General features: G+C 36.7%; 3 protein-coding genes, 3 non-coding genes and 1 pseudogene across 6 annotated transcripts; 1 reads left to right on the top strand and 6 right to left on the bottom strand.

Moving 5' to 3' along the window:
* Window positions 1-3,391: 3,391 nt before the first annotated feature.
* LOC137740942 (AAA-ATPase ASD, mitochondrial-like) lies at window positions 3,392-5,759 on the bottom strand (annotated as a pseudogene).
* Window positions 5,760-8,336: 2,577 nt separating this feature from the next.
* On the bottom strand, window positions 8,337-10,321 carry LOC137739213 (AAA-ATPase At3g28580-like). Its single transcript, XM_068478761.1, has one exon. It carries the CDS (start codon window positions 10,098-10,100, stop codon window positions 8,508-8,510), a length of 1,593 nt encoding a protein of 530 aa, XP_068334862.1. The 5' UTR covers window positions 10,101-10,321; the 3' UTR covers window positions 8,337-8,507.
* A 3,595-nt stretch (window positions 10,322-13,916) lies between these two features.
* Window positions 13,917-14,042, bottom strand: LOC137741198 (small nucleolar RNA SNORD14). The gene has a single exon (XR_011069228.1). It is a non-coding gene; the product is annotated as a small nucleolar RNA SNORD14 (small nucleolar RNA).
* An 88-nt stretch (window positions 14,043-14,130) lies between these two features.
* Window positions 14,131-14,243, bottom strand: LOC137741228 (small nucleolar RNA R64/Z200 family). The gene has a single exon (XR_011069256.1). It is a non-coding gene; the product is annotated as a small nucleolar RNA R64/Z200 family (small nucleolar RNA).
* Window positions 14,244-14,483: 240 nt separating this feature from the next.
* LOC137741221 (small nucleolar RNA Z199) lies at window positions 14,484-14,569 on the bottom strand. The gene has a single exon (XR_011069250.1). It is a non-coding gene; the product is annotated as a small nucleolar RNA Z199 (small nucleolar RNA).
* A 777-nt stretch (window positions 14,570-15,346) lies between these two features.
* On the bottom strand, window positions 15,347-16,472 carry LOC137739215 (thaumatin-like protein). Its single transcript, XM_068478763.1, has 2 exons — window positions 16,401-16,472; window positions 15,347-16,162 (listed from the first exon to the last, which is right to left on the bottom strand). Exons 1-2 carry the CDS (start codon window positions 16,462-16,464, stop codon window positions 15,444-15,446), a joined length of 783 nt encoding a protein of 260 aa, XP_068334864.1. The 5' UTR covers window positions 16,465-16,472; the 3' UTR covers window positions 15,347-15,443.
* A 1,222-nt stretch (window positions 16,473-17,694) lies between these two features.
* Window positions 17,695-21,066, top strand: LOC137739214 (serine/threonine-protein kinase D6PK-like). The gene is made up of 2 exons (XM_068478762.1): window positions 17,695-19,094; window positions 20,193-21,066. The coding sequence occupies exons 1-2, from the start codon at window positions 18,421-18,423 to the stop codon at window positions 21,064-21,066; spliced, it is 1,548 nt and encodes a 515-aa protein (XP_068334863.1). The 5' UTR covers window positions 17,695-18,420.
* The last annotated feature ends 751 nt before the right edge of the window (window positions 21,067-21,817 follow it).

Below are 21,817 nucleotides of genomic sequence, written 5' to 3'. Positions count from 1 at the left end.
TGTTTATATAAATGAGATTTTAAATTAAAAAAAACCATAATTTGTGGGATTAAAAATATTAAAATATTAAAATATAAATATACTAATGTGTGTGTGTATGTATATAAACATGGGTACATCCATCAAAATTAACCAAAAAAATTATTGTATCAAAACATGGGTACATTCTTCAAAATCACAAAAAAATATATATATATATATATATTAGGCTTAATAACATTAGTAAATTTCTTCGATTAAACTTGACATGGATACACTTTAAAATCAAAGAAAAAAGAATGTACCCATATAAGTTTAAAAATGAATTAGAAAAAAATTGAATAGATTTTATATTAAAAAAATGGTACATTTTACATATAACAAATTGGTATATTTAAGAATGAGTACATTTTAAGATTAAAAAGTTTTACATGAATGGGTACATATAATTAGCATGGGTACATTTAGCAAAATAAAAAGTACAAATAAAAACATATATATGGGTACAAATACAAATAAACTTTAAAAAATATGGACACAAAAAGAATTTAATATATGGGTACAAATTAAAATTGAAAAGAAAATTGGTACAAATTAAAAAAAAAAATTACAAATTAAAAATGGGTACAAACTAAAACTAAAAATATATGATAAAAAATTTAGTCATAAATATAAATGTACTAATTGTAACATTTTTAACATAAAATGAATATATTTAGAAATTAAAACAAAATTATTATTAAAATAATTAATGATGTTATTAATACCTAAAAACCTTGATAAAAATTTGAAAAGAAGTAGATTTTAATCAATGGAGTAATAAAACGAAGGATGAGAACCTAATTTCTACATACACTCTCCTTCCCACAAATTCAAGGCTAACTCTAATGCGGCACGAGTGTAGTAAATGGATACAAACGTAAACCCAAGATCCGGAAGGCTGGAATCAACTAGTTTAGAGATAAAATCTCAAAGGGTTTTTATTTTTATTTTTTATTTTTATTAATTCTTGAATGTTCCATTACAACAGAATCCATAAGGCTTAAATAAATTTAATTTGACCCTCGGGAAGTTCAAGGGGTCTTATGAAATATAAAAGACATTAATTGGATGGAAAATCAAAAGTTTAACTTTTTTACAAACATTAAAACGTTGTTTTGGAGGCTGAAACTATCGTTTTTGGCCTTAAACATGACAGGCTCATAACATATTCATGAGTCTTCTTTTGCTCGCGATTCTCTACAAAAAGACATATTATACACCAATTCCTGACATCTGAATATTTCTTGCTACCATATATGTCGCTATATCAATTGAAAAATATATATATCCTAACCTTAATTCTTCTTTTCCATAATTTGAAACATTTTATTTTCTTTATTTTTCTTCACCGGTATTAACCCATATCTTCACCTACATTAGCATCCTCCACTTGAATGGAACTCAACCTCTAGTTCGTCCTAAAAATTGACTCTGATACTACGGATCATGAAGCTAGATAATCATATATAGTCTCTAACATGTAGTCGATTCCGTAATAAGATTTGATATGTAGTTGACTCATCTTCTTGTTTGGGTTCACATGTTTAGTAGTTCATGTTCGTGTTTGATAATGGCTTATCTTCTAAAACCATACAACTTTATCAACCACAATAGTTTGAGTTTTATCAATACCTTGTCGGTCATGGATGCTAACTTGATTGTCTTCTTTTATTATGGATTCCTCTTCAATCACGAGATCAGTTTGAATTGGCGATTCAACTTCTGTGTCAGAATTCGTTGTCGACTACTCAAATACGATCTCATCATTCTGCTCTCCAATCACCTTCATTCGATATTCTGCCCCTTTCTTTGCTTCGACAATTGGCTTAGCTTGTTTGCGATTTGGATATTTCCTTGATAAATACAAATCGTAATCATAAGGAAGCAATTTTTCCACCAATAGTCGTTCGTTTCGTCTTCCTCCCTGTGTTGACTTCTGATTTGCCCTGTTGACGAGCTTTCTTTATACTTTTTCCATGATATGTTAGCAATATTCCTAATCCATAATTTTAAAGAACAACTCAACATCTTCAATCTATAGGAGAAATATTATCTTAATACACTCATAATTTTCGAAATAAGGAATATCCTCCATGAAAAATTGATGAAGTTGGCCATGGGCGAATCCTATAATAATGTGTTCCCTTCAATATTTGGTACTCATTTACAAAGAAAGTCGTTTAGGGTTTTACTTCTTTCACGATTGATTGCCATTAAAATAGGGCATGCTGATACCAATTGACGCAGCACGAGCATAGAAAGGATACATGTGAAGGTTTTCAAGAACTCGCTGAATATTTGATACGAGAATTTTTTGTGCCCTGTTGTGTCCACATATATAGTTGTAAGCACGAACAGTCTCTCCCCTCCACAAGCTGGCCAAATCCCATCGATAAAGTGTAGCAGCCCCGAAAGAGTCACCTTGCTCGGTCTGTTTTTTTTCATCTTCCTTCTTTTTCGGAACTGGATCATTTTCTTCATTGTCCTCCTCGTCCTTCTCCTTCTTCTTCTTTCTCTGTTCGGTAAGATCAAAAGAGCAATCAATGTCCTCAATCACAATTATACACTTACTCGGCGAGTCAATCAGTAGCTTCCTCAGCTCAGTGTGTTCACTCAAGATCATAGACATCATAATCCATGAGATTAATTAAAATATATTTAATGGAAAAGGGGTTTTGCGGTGAGTCGGCATTGATTATTCTGTGTGAATATAATTTAACATTATGGTCCAAACATTGACTGGTGGAATTGTCTCAATGCAAAGAAGTTGGGGTGTGTGTGTGTTAGTGTGGAAGAGTCGTGGACTCGTTTACTTGCTCCATAGGTTAACAAGCCAATGGAAATTATTATTAGTTCCATGACGTCAATAACAATGATGTCATCATCACCTTTCAGTTCAACGTCACATGGTACTTTCCTCTCAGTTTGAATTGTAGCTCGTGGCAAAGAAAATGCGTCTTAGTATGGTCCCAAAGTTAATCTGAACTAGAATGTTTGGTAGGAAAACCATGCACCTATTTTGTTGGCGAATATGATATCATTGATTCATTATATTAACTTACATTATAACCGAATGGTGTCAATGTGCGTCATGGATGGTGAACCTGACTTGTTTCGTGGCCTTTTCCTCACTCTTCTTTTCATTTTTTTAGTATTTTACGTATAGGCCGGCGCTTTAGTCTACCATTTGGACTCATGCTTTCTTCCGGTGATGAATTCCTGCCTGTAGAAACTGGTGTGCAAAATTTTCTTTGGCTCATCGCAGAGCTTTCTAATTGACATATATGTATATATACACACACATTTTATTGTAGAGATCAATTGTTCTTCATAAAAAGCTTTTTCTGAACGATTTCGTTGCAGCACAAGTTACATATGTCCTTGATGATCGAAAACGCTTATGTGCCATACATGATTTATTACAACACCATAAAATAATTCTTATTACACATTAAGTAAAACCACACACTGATCAGGCTGTACAAGCACAACATTTCACTATATTTCGTACACATTCAAGCACTTTGTTTTCTTCGCGTTGCAACTTATGTTCCATTACATTTCTCTTCAACTTTAGCAGACTGGTCTTTCTCCTTTTCTTTTTCTGCCTTGAATTTTTCTGCTTCTTCTGCCCTTAATTTCGCTTCTTCCTCGGCCTTCACTCTTGCCTCCTCCTTTGCAGCCTCAAGTGCTTCGATCAAGTTCTTCAAACAAGACTCAGCATCCTGTATAATAGACTTAGGCATCAAGTTCTCGGCAACATCAGCAGGAGTTACATTGGTTTCGCCCAACAAACGTGCAATCGTTTCAAACAACTCGTGTGAATCCAAATCCAAATAATTGTAGCAAGCACTTTGAATGCTTCGAGGCAGCAATAGGACAACTCTATGTGCTTGTCCATCCTTCCTCTTCTAATGAGCGCAGGATCAAGTTTGTCCACATAATTAGTCGTAAACATGACCAGACTTTCCCCTCCACAAGCTGACCAAATCCCATCGATAAAGTTTAGCAGCCCTGAAAGGGTCACCTTGCTCGGTGTGTTTTCTTCATCTTCCATCATTTTCGAACTGAATCCTTTACTTCCATGTCCCCCTCACCCTTGTCCTTCTTCTTCTTCTTCTTTGGCTGTCCGGTAAGATCAAGCGAGCAATCAAAGTCCGCAATCACAATTATAGACTTACTTGGTGTGTCAATCAGTAGCTTCCTCCGCGCAGTGTTGTCCTTCACCGTCGTTAACTCAAGATATAATTGTTGGGTCAATGACCCAACTTCCCGTCAAACAGCCCCATATATATATATATATATATATATATATATTATTTTTAAAATATTCAACACATAGACATCATAATTCATTACATTAGACATGGCAGCAATCATGGTAGACTTTCCAGTGCCTGGTGGCCCGTAAAGGAGATAACCCCGCTTCCAAGCCTTCCCGATTTTCGCATAGTACTCCTTTCCCTCCCTGAACTTGGTAGGTCATTGATGATTTCCTCCTTTTCTGGTTCCATTGCTAGGGTTTCAAATGTTGCCGGGTGCTCAAACACTGCAGGACTCCACTTTGTCCCCCTGTAGGAATACCAATTATGTGCAGGATTGTTAACGTAGAGCTTTCGTTGCCTTGAAATTCATCAGTTACTTCTTCATTGTCGTCCATGCCAAGGACTAGAGACTTTGCTGTCCTTGACATCATGAGCTTTTAAACGCTTAGCCCGAGTGGAAGATTTTGTGCTGAGGTAGCTCTGGATGGCGGAATAGATTTCGCTTTGGTTGCGAAAATCATTGGTGAATTCATCAAAGGTGATTTGTGTTGGAGTAAATATGTTTTTATTTAATAATATATATGTTTATATATTTATGTTTTGTTTTATTATCAATATTATATACATAATATTTTGTTTTATTATCATTATTCTATGCATAACAGCCAATTGATTTTAGCTTTTCAATGAGATAAGGAGTTAGCCTTTTAAGTTTGAAACATGTCATTGACTTTTCAATTAGATAAGAATTTATCTCTTTTAAGTTTGAAAAGATGGGATTCCTTCTCTGAATAGAGAAGAAGATCAAGTCTATTTACATAATTTTTATTCCGTTGTGATTTGGATGTTTTGATTTTGTCCGTTTTGTTTTCTTCGGCATTTGATTCCCTACGGTTTTGCATTTGATTGCAGACAATTATGCACCCCATAAATCCCCATTAACTCCCTTCATTTCTTACGTTCGTACACCCCACAACGTCTACTTATATATATATATATATATATATATATATATATATATATATATATTGATTTAAAAAGTTTTACAAATATTGATTTAAAAAGCAACATATTGAGAGGGTGTCAGTTCGAAGGTTTTTCTACTGTGCAATGAAGAAATTTATTAGAAGAAAAAGGTTCTGGGCTGTTTTATCCTGGGGACGATGTGATGTTTGTGAACTGCTTGCACACTTTGGGCAGAGCCGCGAAACGTCTTAAAGAAAGCGACTTAGTCCGCAACTCATCCCAAAAATCATTCACCACTCATGACTTCTACATTTTTCGGGTAACTTCGTTCATTTTCTATTTCAATTATCAACAATTTGTATGTAAGGGTAGACAAAGGCCACTAATTTTTTAGTGTATCCTTCGACATGGTACCGAAGTTCGCGGGGAAGGTATCGTTGAAATATGGTGACAACGAACACCACTCGCTATCACCGAGCCCATTTGAGGCCACATTCCCCCTATCATCTTCGTTTCTGGCCGAAGGGTTTACGGAATCTCTTGAAGGTTTACACTATGTTTGAATGAGGAAAATAAATTTGGAATTTATAAATTGATATGCACCAATTCTCTTGTTTGGATTTATAAATATGGAAATTTAGAAATTCCATGTGGAAAAAAAATTTAGAATTTGGAACCTCCAATTCCCAAGTTTAAGGGGGGTGTATTCAATTGGGATTTTGAGGGATTTTAATTCTTTTAATGAATCTAGAGGTATTCAATTAGGATTTTAAGTGATTCTCTGAAATTCAAGGTGTATTCAATTAGAATTTTAAAATTGTTTATTAAAATCCTTAGAAATTCGGGTGTATTCAATTAGGATTTTAAAGAAGTTTATAACATTGCAAGTGTATTCAATTAGAAATTGATTTTAAAGAATTTGAGAAAGTTGAGAAATTAGAGGGAATTTGAGAGATTTCATAGTGTATTTTAAGCATCCACAAATCTCACATCTTCCCATGAGATTTTGAGGGAATTTAATCAAAATTTTATATGGAATATCTTCAAATCAATTAAACTCTATATAAATCCATGGATTTATAAATCTATTAAAGTCTCTCAAATTCTCAATTGAATACATCCCCCTAAATTCTATGTAAATAGGTGTCATTTCCTAATTTCTATGATTAAGAGTTTAAAAATAACATATTCCGTATTCAATTCCATTGTTCTTCTAAGTTAACTAAACAAGAAAATTCACAAATACCAGGAAATAAAATCTCGTCATTCCAATTTCCGTCATTTTAAAATTTCTTAATAATTTTAAATTTCTTCAGCCAAATATAATGTTAGCGATTTAATTTTGTTTCTGCTCAATGAAAGACATGGTTTTATATGGAGTGGAGGATTTGTTCTTTTCTTGGAAGCCAAGTTTTAGTTGTTTACGATAACACAGTGACTAAAAGGGAAAAAAATGAGGAAGTTTGCTGCGATCTTCCGAAGGTAGCCGCCATTTTTGACAAAGGACAGTTATTTTTTGGCTTATTTTTCTGTTTTTAAGAGAAACTCCGTTATACGAGGTGATTTTTTTTTTAAATTAAAAAAAGAAAGTCATTTTTAATGGTGGAAAAGAAGAGGACGCAATAAGAAATTCAAAGGCGTGTGTGCTGGAAAAATTGTTTCTCAGGGAATTGTTATTGATATTTCAAAAATCTCATTTTATATTCTTAATTTTTTATATTTGGAAAGAAAAATACACTTATGAGGAGTGTAAAATGAGATTTTTGGAGTGCCAATAACAGTTCGCAAAGGGAAAATGCATGCATTTACATCCTGTTACTATCGTTGAAGCCACCGCCACCATCATAAACACAATCATCGTTGTTAATAATGTTGTTGTCACCACTACCACCAGTGTGACCTCTGCAGCTCAACAACCACACCCATTTATTACCACCACCACCACCACCATCACCATCACAACTATTGCCCTTGCTACTATTCTTATGGTCATTGCTCACACAATCATGTCCATTTTTGTCATTGTATACAATTATATCATTTTTACACAAAAGTTTTACCAATCACTTTTACACTCCTTTCCATACTGAAAAGACTTTTAAAAATAAAGTTTACCAAAGCTCAAACTAGCCCTAGTTCATACAATGGTCCAGTCATAATAAAGTGGTAACTAATTTGTCGTTTAAAAGTTTGAGCCTAAGACTTCCAACTTGTGAAAAGGAATACTACTAGACAGTCAAGACCATATTACTAAATAACATATTACCAAAGCTTAATCCTAATAGTCAAAGGTAATTAACCAAAACTTGTTAATCAAGTGACAAGAGTAATTAACCATGTATGATTCAAGAAGAGAATAAAACTAACCTAAACAACGAAGGACAATAAAAGACATATAAATTAACAAAAGCAAGAGCTACTGAAGACAACAAAACCCAACAAGTGGGATCATATATCCTTCGTTTTTTCCACCCAATAATTGATATTAGAAGAAGAAAAAAATGTCGGACGGGCTGTAGCACAGCCAGTCCTGTGGCTCGCTAAGTCCCTGGGTTTTGGTTCATCCGTTGGCCGGTGAATACGCAAACGGTCACCGCCCGTCGTCTATTCCGTTGCGCTGTAAAGTTGAACGGTAATACAAAATAGTGACTACTTAGAGTGGATGCATATTTTTGTTCGGAACCTTTTGAAGGTTTAGGTTTTTTTTTTTTTTGTCATGACTAATGAATGGTGGAAAAAATAAAAAGGTGGCATTGGTTCATTCCTTTGGCTGGTGAATAAGTACTTAGAGCAGATGTGTTTTATTATGTCGAGTTCGAATCTCTTTTTCTTTAATTTTAAAGACTAGTTTTAAGAAATTTCAGATGGGAGCTGCTGTTCCACTGTTGACTCTGTTTGACAGGTTGGTCCACGGTGCATGGAAAACAAAAAATTAGGTAAGTGACTAATAACACTGCAAGTCACTCCATACTTTTCATTCTTTCACCTTCACAAGGGGATGAAGAATGTCAAGCTCTTGACATCCGAGCCTCCAATTAATTTGGCCAAACCACGTAAATACTTGTGTTTTTTGAACAATTGTCCGATTTTATTGTCTTAATCATAATGATTTACTTACTCTAATTGATGAAACTTCGTCAATTGAAAATATAAATGATAAGTACAGTCTTAGAACTTCTAAGAAACCTTAATAAGTAATGATGAATTAATAGAAAACATTAAAAAAACTTCAAATTACTAATCTTTTTGTTTAGATTAGATTATTAATGGGGTGACACCATTTTCCTCGACCTTTTCAGCTAATGTTCCATTACATTTCACTTCCTCTTTGGTAGATTCATCTTTCTTGTCCTTTTCTTCTTCCTCCGCCTTCAATTTCCCTTCTTCCTCCGCCTTCTGTTTCGCTTCTTCCTCCGCCTTCTGTTTCGCTTCTTCCTCCGCCTTCTGTTTTGCTACCTCCTCCGCCTTCACTCTCGCCGCTTCCTTAGCAGCCTCGAGCGCTTCAATCAAGTTCTTCAAACACGACTCAGCATCCTCCACATCAGATTTTGGCATCAAATTCTCCGCAACATCGGCAGGTGTCATGTCGGTCTCTCCCAACAAGCGCTCAATGGTTCCAAACAACTCGTGCGTTTCCAAATCCAAATAATTCCTAGCAAGAACTTTGAACGCCTCGTAGCAGCAGTAGGACAGTTTTATGTGCTTGTCCATCCTTCCTCTTCTAATCAGAGCAGGATCAAGTTTATCCACATAATTAGTCGTAAACACGATCAGTCTCTCCCCTCCACACGCAGACCAAATGCCATCGATAAAATTCAGCAGCCCCGAAAGAGTCACCTTGCTAGTTGTGTTCTCTTCTTCTTCCGGCTTTTTCAGAATTTGATCCTTTTCATCACCATCTTTGGCCTCCTCTACTTTCTTCTTCTTTCGCTGCCCGGTAAGATCAAGCGAGCAATCAATGTCCTCAATCACAATAATCGCCTTACCGGATATGTCAATCAGCAGCTTTCTCAGCTCGGTGTTGTCCTTAACCGCGGTCAGCTCTAGATCATAGACATCATAATTCATTAAGTTCGATATGGCGGAGATCATGGTGGACTTCCCTGTCCCCGGTGGCCCGTAAAGGAGGTAACCCCTCTTCCAAGCCTTCCCGATTTTCTTATAGTAGTCCTTCCCCTTTCCGAACTTCAAAAGATCGTTAATTATCGACTGTTTCTCCTTCGGATCCATCGCCAATGTCTCAAATGTCGCCGGATGCTCAAACACCACATGGCTCCATTTGGTGCCCTTTCCGGTGTTGTTAATGTAGAGCTTCCGCTGCCTGTTCTTAACCGCGATCGCCTTCCCCTCCTGCCTCACATGGTCAAGATACGACCCCATGATAACGTCCCTATGCCGGCGGTGGAACGTCAGCTTGTACATCTTCCTCTCATCGTAATCGGGAAAGAACGAAAAGGATGCCTTTTTCGTCGTGCTCTTCTTGGACGCCCACCAGAGCTTGACACCCTCGAACTCGTCGGTGACCTCCTCGTTGTCGTCCATGCCTAGAACCAAAGCCTTGCTTCCTTTAACCTCATGAGCCTTGAGGCGCTTCGCCAGCGTCGAGGATTTCGTGCTGAGGTAGTTCTGGATGGCGGAGTAGACCTCGCTCCGCCGGTAAAAGTCGCTGTCGTATTCGTCGAAGGTGATTTGGATGTAGGGGTAGACATAGGCTACTAATTTCTGACCGTATTTTTCAAGGATATCGCCGAGATTGTCTGGGAAGAATTGCTTGAACATGGCATAAGCAAACATCATGCTCGCCATCACCGAGCCGAGCTGCCCCCACATATCCCCCATTTTCAACATCGGTGAAGGAGAAATCAAGTGACAGTCCGACAGTAGCAGTATTCTCAAGAAGAAATCACGAAACGATACGACAGTCACACTGTAAATCTCTTTGATAAAGGTTTGATAATGAAGGCGAAGTTATATAGAGAAGACGATGAGGAAGTTTGGCTTGGTGATCAAGACAGAGGACTGTCTAGAGAGAAGTGTGACCAGCTAACTAAACGCTCTGATCAACTCAATTTCCTGGCAGCTTCCATTTGGCCACCTTTGATTTATCTGAATTTAGCTTTTTCCACGCCTACCAAGTTTGACCAATGCAAAATATTGTGTACGTTCACATACATGGAATTGAAATGACCGAGACTATAAGATATTTTCTTTTTAAGTATTGATATTTAAGCGAATACTTCATATGTTATAAAAATATATATATATATATATATATGTTATAATATTATGAGTCATTCGGGGAAGGCCAACCCATTACATCCCACTCATCCCACTTTACATGTCCTTCCACTAGAAGCTGCCACTGTTTGCTTTTGGTGCTCCTGCATTGCCTATAAATCAAAGGAGATACGAAGAGAATAAATATATAGAAGAAATGGAAGAGAGAAGCCGGAAGGCTCATGGCAGAGAGAGGAAAAAGAGAGAAGAGAATAGATAGAGTTATATTTGTAATCTTATTATTTTAGATTATAATAAAAGCATCACTACTGTCCTGAGGACGTACTACAGTCACACTGATTATAGAGGAACTTTGTAAATTTTATGTCTTGTTTATTTATTCCGCTGCACGCACCGTCAATTTTACAACAATATAAAGAAACACCAAGAAAAAAAAATATTTGTTAACACGTGGAGTATCGCTTTAACATAGGTCATGAGGAAATTGATGTCAATATGAAATAGAAAGCGGTTTTCTCGTTAAATTATTTACTTACGATCATGAATTGAAGTAAAATTAGTTTGGTTACTGAAATATTTTTGTATACGATAACATTTACTTCTCAATTTTCAAGGAATTGTTTTAGGTCTTTGAGCGTGAGGAGCATTTGATGATTACTTGTTTGGAGGTACTTGTAAAATTATTGAAAAAAATATTGTTAGACAAAATGTTTTTTGATTCTCAAAGCACTTGAAGTGCTTTCGGGAAGAATGATTTACTTGTGTTTTTATCAAGAATTAATTCCAAAAATATTTTACAACAAATTATTTTCAGTCATTTTAAAAATACTCTAAACAAGCATTTGTTTGGAAGTGCTTTTAAAATTATTGAAAATGTTGTTAGACAAAATGTTTTTTTTATTCCCAAAATACTTGAAATGCTTCATGAGAGAATGATTTACTCACGTTTTTATCAAAAATTAACTCCAAACACATTTTTACAAAAAATTATTTTCAATCATTTTAAAAATATTCTAAACAAGTACTTCCACACAGAACAATTTCATTCATTGTTCTTTTTAATTCCCACCTAACATGAGGAATCTCACCTGCCCTACCAATTGGTAACGGCATCCCTAATTTAGCTTACAAAGCTATTTCATGAAAAGGGATAATTTTTAGATCCCTTCCTCCTAATCCACCAAATCAATAGATTCATACCATTGAAATTTGATCTAAAAGCTAAAGTTATTATAACTTTTAAAGTAGGCACCTGTTTGTTTGGATCAAATTTCAACAGTATGGATCCACTGATTTGGTGGATTAAGAAGAAAGAATCTAGAAAGGATGCCTTTTCCTATTTCATTACCTTTTAGAACAAGCTGTCAAAAATTAAATTGGTTAACTATCTTTTCCATCTTACTTTAAAATTCATAAATTTTAATTCATCAAAATTCTTCAAAATCTCAATTAAACACACATCTTTAAAAATAATATAATTTTATATAAACACTTTATTAATTTACCTCAATCAAAATGGACCAATATAATTATTAAAATTTTACATGCTAATTAATAGTAAACATAGAATATCAAAAAATTTGTGAGTGTGTAATAATTAGAAATTTGGATTGTCACATCAATCACCTCCACTATTCTTTTTCTTTTTTTGAACGCCCAAAACCCATTTCATAAAAGGCCTACAAAGAGGCAAGCACCAATACAATAAACAAGTAGTGACAAGGGATAAAACACAAGGACCCCTCCACCTAGTAGAGGCGTCACCCCTAGCACTACCACGCCCAACTTAATGAGGACAAGGAAGTCCGTCATTATTCAACACAAAGACCAACAAAGATAGGGGCCTATCGATCCATACAACATCACACATCTCCGTAAAATCACACGACGCAATCTCGTGAGCCACGCCACTATTCTTTTTCTTTGCCGATTCACCTTCACTGGTTCACACGAATCAAATTGACGTTTTCTATTAGTATCTGTCACCGATCAGTATACGTCGGCATGACCAACACAATATAAATTATTCTCCGTTCTCCACAACACACTTCAACACTCAATTTTTTTTAAAATATATTTCATATCATTTTTATTTTTAAACTAAGATATTAAATTGTTAAAGAACCGTGGCATTTTTGTTTTTATATTAGTATATTTTATATAGGAAAATATTATTGACACTTCAAAAATCTTATTCTACACTTCTCACAAATGTATTTTTCATTCCAAATATAGAAAGTGTAGAATGAGATTTTTGAAGTGCCAATAACAATTCCTTTTATATATTTTGTTTTAAAAAATTTTGATACGAATTTAATATTCTTAATTTTGTCAAATATATTCATGAGAGAAATTTGTGCATTACCCAAATGTATTTATAAGGTCATCTCCAACCGACCTGACCAAAAAGTTATAGAGTTAAAAATAGCTTGAAATGACACGAAAATCGTCTACAACTAAGGGCTTATGGGCCCCATCCGGCCTAAACTCCCAAATCAGGCCAGTGTGCTAGCCATTTCCAGCCAGCCAACTAGCCCTCTAGCTCCAGAATGTCAAGATTGACATTTTGTCAGCCCTCCAGCTCAGTCCATTTGAATGCAAATGGCTAGCTAACGTCATGCTGCCATCATGTTACAGTTGGAATTTGAAGTATTTTTTTTGAACAAATTTAAAAAGAAAATTTCTAATTTTTTCCTATAAATACATTACATCATTCCTACAACATTGAAAGTTGAAGATAATAAGTGCCACGTAGATAAGAATCTTATCTAAAATTTGCACAACCAATTACATCTCAACACATGGCACTCGAAATCCTATCGGAAAAATTATTAAGCTTAATAATGATAAGAAATCTAGAGAGTTACTCACTTTAGCAACACGTCACTTAAAATTCTATTCGAAAAATTATTAAAATTACATAAAGATAAAAAATCTGGAGAGTTATTTAAGTTAGCAACACGTGTCATTCAAAATCCTATCAAAAATATTATTGAGGTTATATAAAAAGAAATCCAAAAGCTTATTCATTTGGCAATAAACAGCACTCAAAATATGTTTAAAAATCTTATTTTAATATAATAATTTAATTTAATTAATCATATTAATTTAATTAAAATAATAAATTATATTTGGCATTTGATCCTTTGACTCCTCGGTGGAGATGTTTTTTTTATCAAATGATTATATGTAATCATTTGACCTATGATCTTTTGGTGAAAATGATATAAAATATACCTTAATATTGTTTATTAAAATATAATTTCTTATAAGGCTATAATGTTAAAAGGGCATTGCCTAAGAGAAATTGGGAGAATATGATAAGTCCGACGGCAAACGCCAACGTCAAAATTCACAAATTTGGCACGATAAAAAACGAAAACGAAATCGTTATCAAACAGAATAAAAACAAATGGCAAGGAAGTAAATCTCAGACATCCAAGGAAGGATAAAAGCAGCATAAGCTCTCAAGCCCGGCGAAAGGCGAAAGCTCTTAGGCGGCCACTGCGAATGTTCTTGAGAAACAAGCCTTCGATTTTGTCATCATCGATAATTTTATATTTATACATACAAATTATGATTTAAAAATTCACAACACAAATGCAAAAAACAAAAATTAACAATTTTTTTTTGTGAATCCGATCTGCCCAGATAATTTCAATTTTCATTCTCATTGATTTAAAAAAAATAAAAGAAAAAACAAATCTCTGAAGTCTGACATGTGAATTAATTCAGAAATCATCACAGCAGAAAATAAAATTTAAAAAAAAATGAAGAACATTGGAAAACTTTCGGATATTTTTAACGACAAATTGAAATTGGTAAAATTGGAAGAGCGATCAGAGATGGTTAAGGGTTGTCGGTCACGGTTAAATCAGAAACACGGACCAATAAGTTCCTCATCATATCACAATTGAAAAATTAATTTTGCAAAATAATTAGGTTTTAAATTTGTGAAATTCATGAAATAAAAAAAATGGAAGAGTGGAAAGAAATCATCAGAGACTTAAATACTAGGAATCATGGAAAATGGAGCGTATCCATCATATTGTTGCAGTATTTTCTTCATCACCTGATTCGTAATTTCCACATCACAAAACTAAAATCGGGACGTAAAGAGATGGAGCGGCGGAGGAAGGGTTGGGGGCGGCGGAGGGAGTGTGTGTGCGTGTGTGCGCGCCCAGAGGTTGAAGAGAAACCCTAGAGTGATAAGAAGAGGAAGAAGACGACGGTTTGAAACTCCAGGAGAGAATATTTATAAGGTGACGGCTGAGATGTAAAAACCCTAAATTTTGATATGGGCCGTGAGACATAAATGGGCCTTGTATTCACTTAATACGTATTATTCATAATGTAACGGCCTGTCTCTATACTACATAGTATAAGGTCCACAAATGAAACCCAAAAACTTATCTTTTGGGCTAGTTTAACCTAGAGGTGGGCCGGGAGCAATCCGGTTTGGTTCGGTTAAACCCCCTCAAATCCCATATTGACTCAGAGCCTTGCTCATTCATACTTTTTTTTAAGCGGGAATGGTTGAGATTTAACTAATTAAGCTTGTGAGAAAAAAGGGTGAGGAAGAATTTCCACACCGACCCAATGTCAGCGTTAAGAAAATAATAAAAGTAAAATTGACAGTCTAGTGCGGTTTAAGCCAGTTCCAAATAGTCAATTTTGAGTAGTTTGTTCGTATAAGATTTCATTGCTTTAATGTAAAATTTGAATCAAATTGCTCAAATTGGTTTGGGTTGACCAAGTTGAACAGTTCGGACGGTTGTCAAACTACTCCTAGATCTTTTCCCTTTAAAATTTGGAGAAATTGAGCGTCCAACGAAAATAAATGTAACAGTTAAATCTCCAACGACATTATTTGTGGTGTTGATTATCAATTGTACATTAGCCTTTACACCCAAATTTCAAAGTACCACAACATGGGGCAAACTAGTCTTTAACCTACATGGAGGTATACCCAGCAGCACCCCACCCTGCAGGACAAAATGTGATCACATACTTACTTGCCTTGCAGATCACCAATGGAGGTGGTGTATCATAAGCATAGCTGTAATACGAAGGGCAAGCATCTTTGAATAACTTTGAGTACACACTCGGCTTGCATTTTTCTGGGGTTCCATACTCTTTCCGGCAACAATACGCATCCGTATTAAACGCCAAGCAGGCGCTTTTGCACGCCACAACTTCCCCTTTCTTGTTTAAAACCTTAAGCTCTTTGGGGCACCGAGTTTTCAAATCTTTCAAACACCCTCCGATGGTGCAATTGGATTTTAGTGGGTTTGATAAGACTGTGACCGGAAGATTGTATCCATCAACCGCGCTCACATCGTAGAAATTCAGCTTGCCTTTGTCGCCTTGAACCGAAACTTGCACTAGTGTCACTGGTGGATTGCCTATTAGCCCATTGCATGCTAATCGTCCGTCACAATCTCCTGTTTCGCAAGCAGGCTTCCCCTTGGAAGCAAAGTCGCATCCTGTTCGGGCCCAAATCCGACCGCTCCATGACCACGGGGCAGTAACGCGCTGAGTCTTGCCAGCGGGGAGGTAGAAGCCACCATCAGCTATCACGGCCTTTCCGGCGTTGGGGGCAGTTGCTGGCCATATGTTGAAGGGGCACTTGTTGTGTATGTAAAACGCAACTGTCTGTGCCGTTCCATGACCTGCAATATAACATATTGATTCAAAACTAGTAACAATAAAGTTCAAGAACAGTTTAGACACTGAAAAATATGAATCTACTTTAACAAAGGAAACCGATTTTCGCATTCCATCCCCCCCCCCCCCCACCAACATTGTTTCCCTTAGGGAGGAGTACATAACGAGAGAAACGGGAGTGTGAAAATCACTACCCTGACAAACAAAACTGTTAAACGAACATGTTTGTTTCTATGAAATTACCAAAAAAGATGAAAGTCCACACTAGGAACAGAAAGAAAGCAGCAACAAAGTCAGGCGACTTCATGGTTTGGATGCATATATTCAGGTGGAATGCAATGTTGCTTAGGAGCTACATATATAGGTAAAGTTAAATGGTGCTTCTTCTTGGATTGCACTTCAAGGTTTGATGTGGGACAATCTTTGTAGATAATTAATACAAGATTATAGTAATGTTGCCCTTTAAGCAACGTTCTTAAATTGTCATTTGGACATTGACCTCTGTTGACAAATGATGAGAATCAATACGATGCCTAATTACTTTTGCAGAGAAAAATCACCAAATATAGGTCACATGTAAAACATCGGATGAGCGGTAATTGTCAGTAGTGCCAACTTTAAGGTCACTCTTTGAAAGGGTAAATTATTCGGTGAATCCAGTTGTATATTTTGTGTTTATCATCAAATGAAAGAGATAGTCATACGATGATATACATCCGTTGCACCATAAGTTCTTTCATTTCAAAGCAAAAATTTCTAGGTACAATCAAGTGTATATCACATTGTCTCTGTTCCTCCTATATCTCTCTTCATGTGATACGGCACATGAGGAGCAAGATAGGCACAAAAAAATATACACCCCAATGTATATCACTTTGTCTTTGTTCTTCCTATATCTCTATTTATGTGATACGACACATAAAAAGAAAGATAGATAAAAAAAAATATACACCCAATTTCACTTTAGTTTCTTTGCTTTATTTAGAAAGGAGAAAGGCAAAAGCTTTACAACAGTTGCACAATGATGATGACTGATTTGTGAAATATAAACTTATTTTCTTTTCAAAATTGAAATAATACAAAAACTCTCAGATAATCATCAGTGCAATTAATGTGGTAACCAAGAAATTCAACCCCAGGATTCTGACCTGACCCTCTCAGTTTTTGTGCATTGTTTATTCTTTCCAAAGTCCAAATAATATTTGTTATAGTAGTGCTATTTACACACTTATTTTTACTTCTTACATATTTCTTGCTAATCTTCATTCTTCGATCAATTCATTTGATTCGTAGCCGAAAATTAAGAGTGGTGTGTAAGAGGTAAAAATGAGTGTGTGAATAACACCACCCTATTTGTTATAACAATGGTGATATTTCTTGCCCTTTTTAGAACAAATTAATAAATAATGAGTTCCTTTCTTATTCTGGTCTCTGCAAATGTGTTTTACAAATTTAAAAAATAAAAAATTGCCTCTTTTTAGTAAAATCTTTTCACATACATGGAAAAGTCATTATTGTCCAGGGTGGTTTACCTTACCTTCTCCTTCTCCTGCCACATTTAGCTGTCAAGAATATCCAATGGTATCCACACTGCATCCTCTGCATCAATTGCACTTTGCAAATCTGCTATTCACCATCTACTCAATTCTGGATACAGTACACTGAAACTGTTCATAATCCGACACGAGATAAATTTCTATACACCAGAATGTCACCACGACGATATTTCAAGTTAATCACGAACACCCTACCGACCCAAACTTGAGACCTGATGTGGGTTTATCACATGGCACCGTACACTCAAACCAGAGGGGGAAGGCCATAACGGTATTGGCTGAGGAGGTGTAAAATATACATTTGCACTTTTGGTTTCATTAGAAAAATCTGAGAGGCTTTTGTCGTCCTCGTAAACAGGGATTCTCTGTTTCCTTCTCTCTCCCTCTCTCTCTCTCCCTCTGTGTTGTGTTTTGTCTCTAAGCTGTAACATTGTCTGGGGCAGAGAGTAAGAAAATGGACATTGGTTATCTCACCCCGTTCTTCCCACACTCACACTCTGATTTCAAATTTGAATACCGTTTTTATACACTCTCTTTTGGGTCCCTACGCTCAGCTCCCTTCTTCGCGCCCGCATCTCTCTCGTCCTCCCTTTGACCACCTCGGTCACACCCCCATCCATCCCCCACCCCACCACCAACCCCCATTTTTAACCCCAGTTTTTTCTCTCTGCCATTTCATCGAACACCTCATCCGCAACGTCTCAACCATGGACAAACCGCCCCATTCCGCCGAATCCCACGACGGCGAATCCGTCGTCAGCAGCCTCCAAGATCTCAGCTTCAAAAACAGCTTCAGCATCAGCATGTGTAGTAGCACCGTTTCTGGGTCCGACAGCACCAAGGTCAGTAGTAATGGCACTCCGGAAGCAAACAAGAACGCCGAAAATGCCGATTGCGAAGACGAAAGTTACAAAAGCAGCTTAACCCACTTGGGAAATTCCAACCGGTCCGACCCGAACGAGAGCAGCTTCCGGAGTTTCTGCCCGTCGAAGCCGCACAAAGGCAACGACGCGCGGTGGGACGCGATACAATCAGTGAAATCCAAAGACGGAGACTTGGGACTCGGCCATTTCCACCTGCTGAAGAAGCTCGGCTGCGGCGACATCGGAAGCGTCTACTTGGCGGAGCTGAGAGGGATGGGTTGCTTCTTCGCCATGAAAGTAATGGACAGAGGAATGTTGGCGGGAAGGAAGAAGCTGATCAGAGCTCAGACGGAAAGAGACATATTGGGGTTGCTGGACCACCCGTTTCTTCCGACCCTCTATTCGAATTTCGAGACAGAGAAGTTTTCTTGCTTGTTAATGGAGTTTTGCTGCGGCGGCGATCTGCATACGCTGCGGCAGCGCCAGCCCGGGAAGCATTTTACAGAACAAGCAGCGAGGTTAGTGTCGATTGCTGTTGATATTTACCCTTTTGTCCTTGTACGTTCTCTCGGTGTGTGTTTATCTTGTTGTCCCATAATTTGCAACATATTATGTAGGTCTGATGATATTAAGGACGTTGTAATTTTTTGGTCAAGACAGTGTTTTCGTCGTTACACGTTTATTTTTTCTGTAAATTATAATGGTTTATAATATCGTCTTGTAAATGAAAAATTCTTAACGCCTGTTTGGTATTTTAATTTTTTTGTGATTAAAATAAAAAATTTTAAATTTTGATTAGGCTTAACTGGTTTTTTTTTTCACAGCTAATTTATTAACATGATTTAGACCAAAAATATTTTCAATCCTACGCAACAAATAAAGTGGTTATTTTCTCAGCACATCAATATCAAACTAACCATGTGTTGGCCTAGATGTTGAGGACTAATTTCAAACCAATACTCCACTCAACATGTTCTGAATTCAATTCCATTTATGTGTGATTGTCACGATGATGATCAGAAGAAAGAAGCTTGGTGGTCAGGTTAGTAGAAGGCTGGAATGCTAGTCTCTAAGAGCCTTTTGACCTTGGAAAAGATAGACTACGGTAGCGAAACCACCGTTAGTCCCTTTTCAGACAAAAAAAACTATTATACTTAAAAGTGATTTATTTTTAGTTTAACTCTTGTACTCTTGACACTGGGAAAAAGCTCTGTCCTTCCAAATGGTTTTGCAATCAAAATGTTTAGAAATTCATTGACTTTTGAAGCTTTTATGGGTATAGCAAGCTTACGAGTTGTTTCACTTTTCAAAAATCTTTTTTATGTTCATAGCCACAACACCCTTTTATGTGCTTGGACCTAGATCCCGAAACCGTTGGCTCGATAGCCACGTAGCCGTGACCAATGTCATGTGTTTTAATGTTCTTACATGTTAGTGTGTATTGGTTACATTTATAGTGAAATATCCGGTTTATGTAAATCTCTTTCAGTGTAATGCTTGAAAGATTATCTACCACCACCAATGATTTGATAACCAATTTCGGTTAATTTTGGTGCTAACTTCTCGATCAAACAGTAAAAACATTTGATCAAATCAAATTGCATTTTGTTTTGCAGGTTTTATGCTTCAGAAGTGCTTCTTGCCCTCGAGTATCTCCACATGATGGGCGTGGTGTACAGGGACTTAAAACCCGAAAACGTACTAGTGAGGGAGGACGGCCATATCATGCTTTCCGACTTCGATTTATCATTGAGATGTTACGTGAGTCCGACTCTCGTTCAGTCCAGCGACGATCCATCTTGCAGAATATCTGCATACTGCATTCAGCCAGCATGCATTGATCCCTCGTGCAAATTGCCGGTTTGTGTTCAGCCGGCTTGTTTGCAACCCTCTTGCTTTAAGCCTCGGTTTCTTAGCTCCAAATCAACCAAGGAGAAAACCGAAAGAGTAGGTTTTGGAAATTCGGATTCGTTGCCTGTACTTATTGCTGAGCCAACGAGTGCGCGCTCTATGTCATTCGTTGGGACACACGAGTATTTAGCTCCAGAAATAATCAGAGGTGACGGTCATGGTAGCGCGGTTGATTGGTGGACTTTCGGTATCTTCTTGTACGAGCTGCTGCATGGGAAGACGCCATTCAAAGGGAATGGAAACCGGGAGACATTGTTCAACGTGGTCGGTCAGTCTCTCAAGTTTCCGGATGGATCCAACGTTAGTTTCGCTGCAAAGGATTTGATCCGGGGCTTACTTGTGAAGAACCCTCAAAAGAGACTGGGATTTAAACGTGGTGCCACAGAAATTAAACAGCACCCCTTCTTTGCAAGCGTAAATTGGGCTCTCATCCGCGGCACTCGCCCACCGGAGATTCCAAAACCGTTTGATCTTGCGACCCTAAGTCACACATCCAAGTCCGCGGTGCCTCAAAACAACAAGGTGGCTACCGAATCGAATCGATCGTCGGGTCCATACTTAGATTTTGAATTTTTCTGATGAATTTTGATGGGATGAGAAAAAAGGAATGTAGCATTTTTCTTGTGACATTATTCATGTTCTCAATGAAATATTTTCTTCACGTAATTGTTTCATTCAACCCCTTGCATAGGGAGGGTTATGCTAAAAAGCATAATTGTGCCACGATAGCGGCGTATGAAGCGGATCAAGCATTAACATATGAAAAAGTTAAAACATGACACTCTATATTGGTTTAGAATACTGTTACAGTTACATTTATATCTCATTTGTAGGTGATTAAGTTTCTCTCACTCTATTGGTGGTGGAGAAAAACATCGGGCACATACTATTTGCCTCGTTCGCCCTCACACAAAACCAGCCGTCCCCATGTATTTTGTCGCACCCATTGTTCTTGAACCTTACCTTTTGTACGTACGGCCTTAGTGCGGCAGCCCTACTGAATATTCTCGTTCACTTGTAAGTTTCTTTCCATCTACTGGTGCTGGAATCTGAATTGACATGTAAAATGTCTGAAACTTTGGCTGGAAATGCACTTTTCGAAAAGAAGATTAAGAACGAGACAACACAAAAAAAGGGAGGAAAAAAGAACCGTGATTTTGTCTCCCTGGCACTTTGATCTCTTTTGTTCTTATATAATCTGCTTTTATCAGTGTTGGATTCTGCTTTTTATTGAATTGTTCCATGTGCTTCTTTGCTTTTTTTTTTTTTTTTTTTTTTTTTTTCCAGTGCAGCCAGCCTTTCTTCAAGATTATACTTTATCAGTGTCCTT

The sequence above is a fragment of the Pyrus communis genome, chromosome 7, assembly GCF_963583255.1.
Source record: "Pyrus communis chromosome 7, drPyrComm1.1, whole genome shotgun sequence".
In the NCBI taxonomy this organism is placed as follows: domain Eukaryota; kingdom Viridiplantae; phylum Streptophyta; class Magnoliopsida; order Rosales; family Rosaceae; genus Pyrus; species Pyrus communis.
This window is presented reverse-complemented; position numbering and strand designations above follow the sequence as displayed.

What these genes read in the sequence shown, in the direction of transcription:
- LOC137739215 (XM_068478763.1), bottom strand. Translation starts at nt 16,464, where the DNA reads ATGAAGTCGCCTGACTTTGTTGCTGCTTTCTTTCTGTTCCTAGTGTGG. An exon ending in GTGGACTTTCATCTTTTTTG is followed by an intron (nt 16,163 to 16,400) that starts GTAATTTCATAG and finishes GTTATATTGCAG; the next exon opens with GTCATGGAACGGCACAGACA.
- LOC137739214 (XM_068478762.1), top strand. Translation starts at nt 18,421, where the DNA reads ATGGACAAACCGCCCCATTCCGCCGAATCCCACGACGGCGAATCCGTC. An exon ending in TTTACAGAACAAGCAGCGAG is followed by an intron (nt 19,095 to 20,192) that starts GTTAGTGTCGAT and finishes TTTGTTTTGCAG; the next exon opens with GTTTTATGCTTCAGAAGTGC.
- LOC137739213 (XM_068478761.1), bottom strand. Translation starts at nt 10,100, where the DNA reads ATGTTGAAAATGGGGGATATGTGGGGGCAGCTCGGCTCGGTGATGGCG.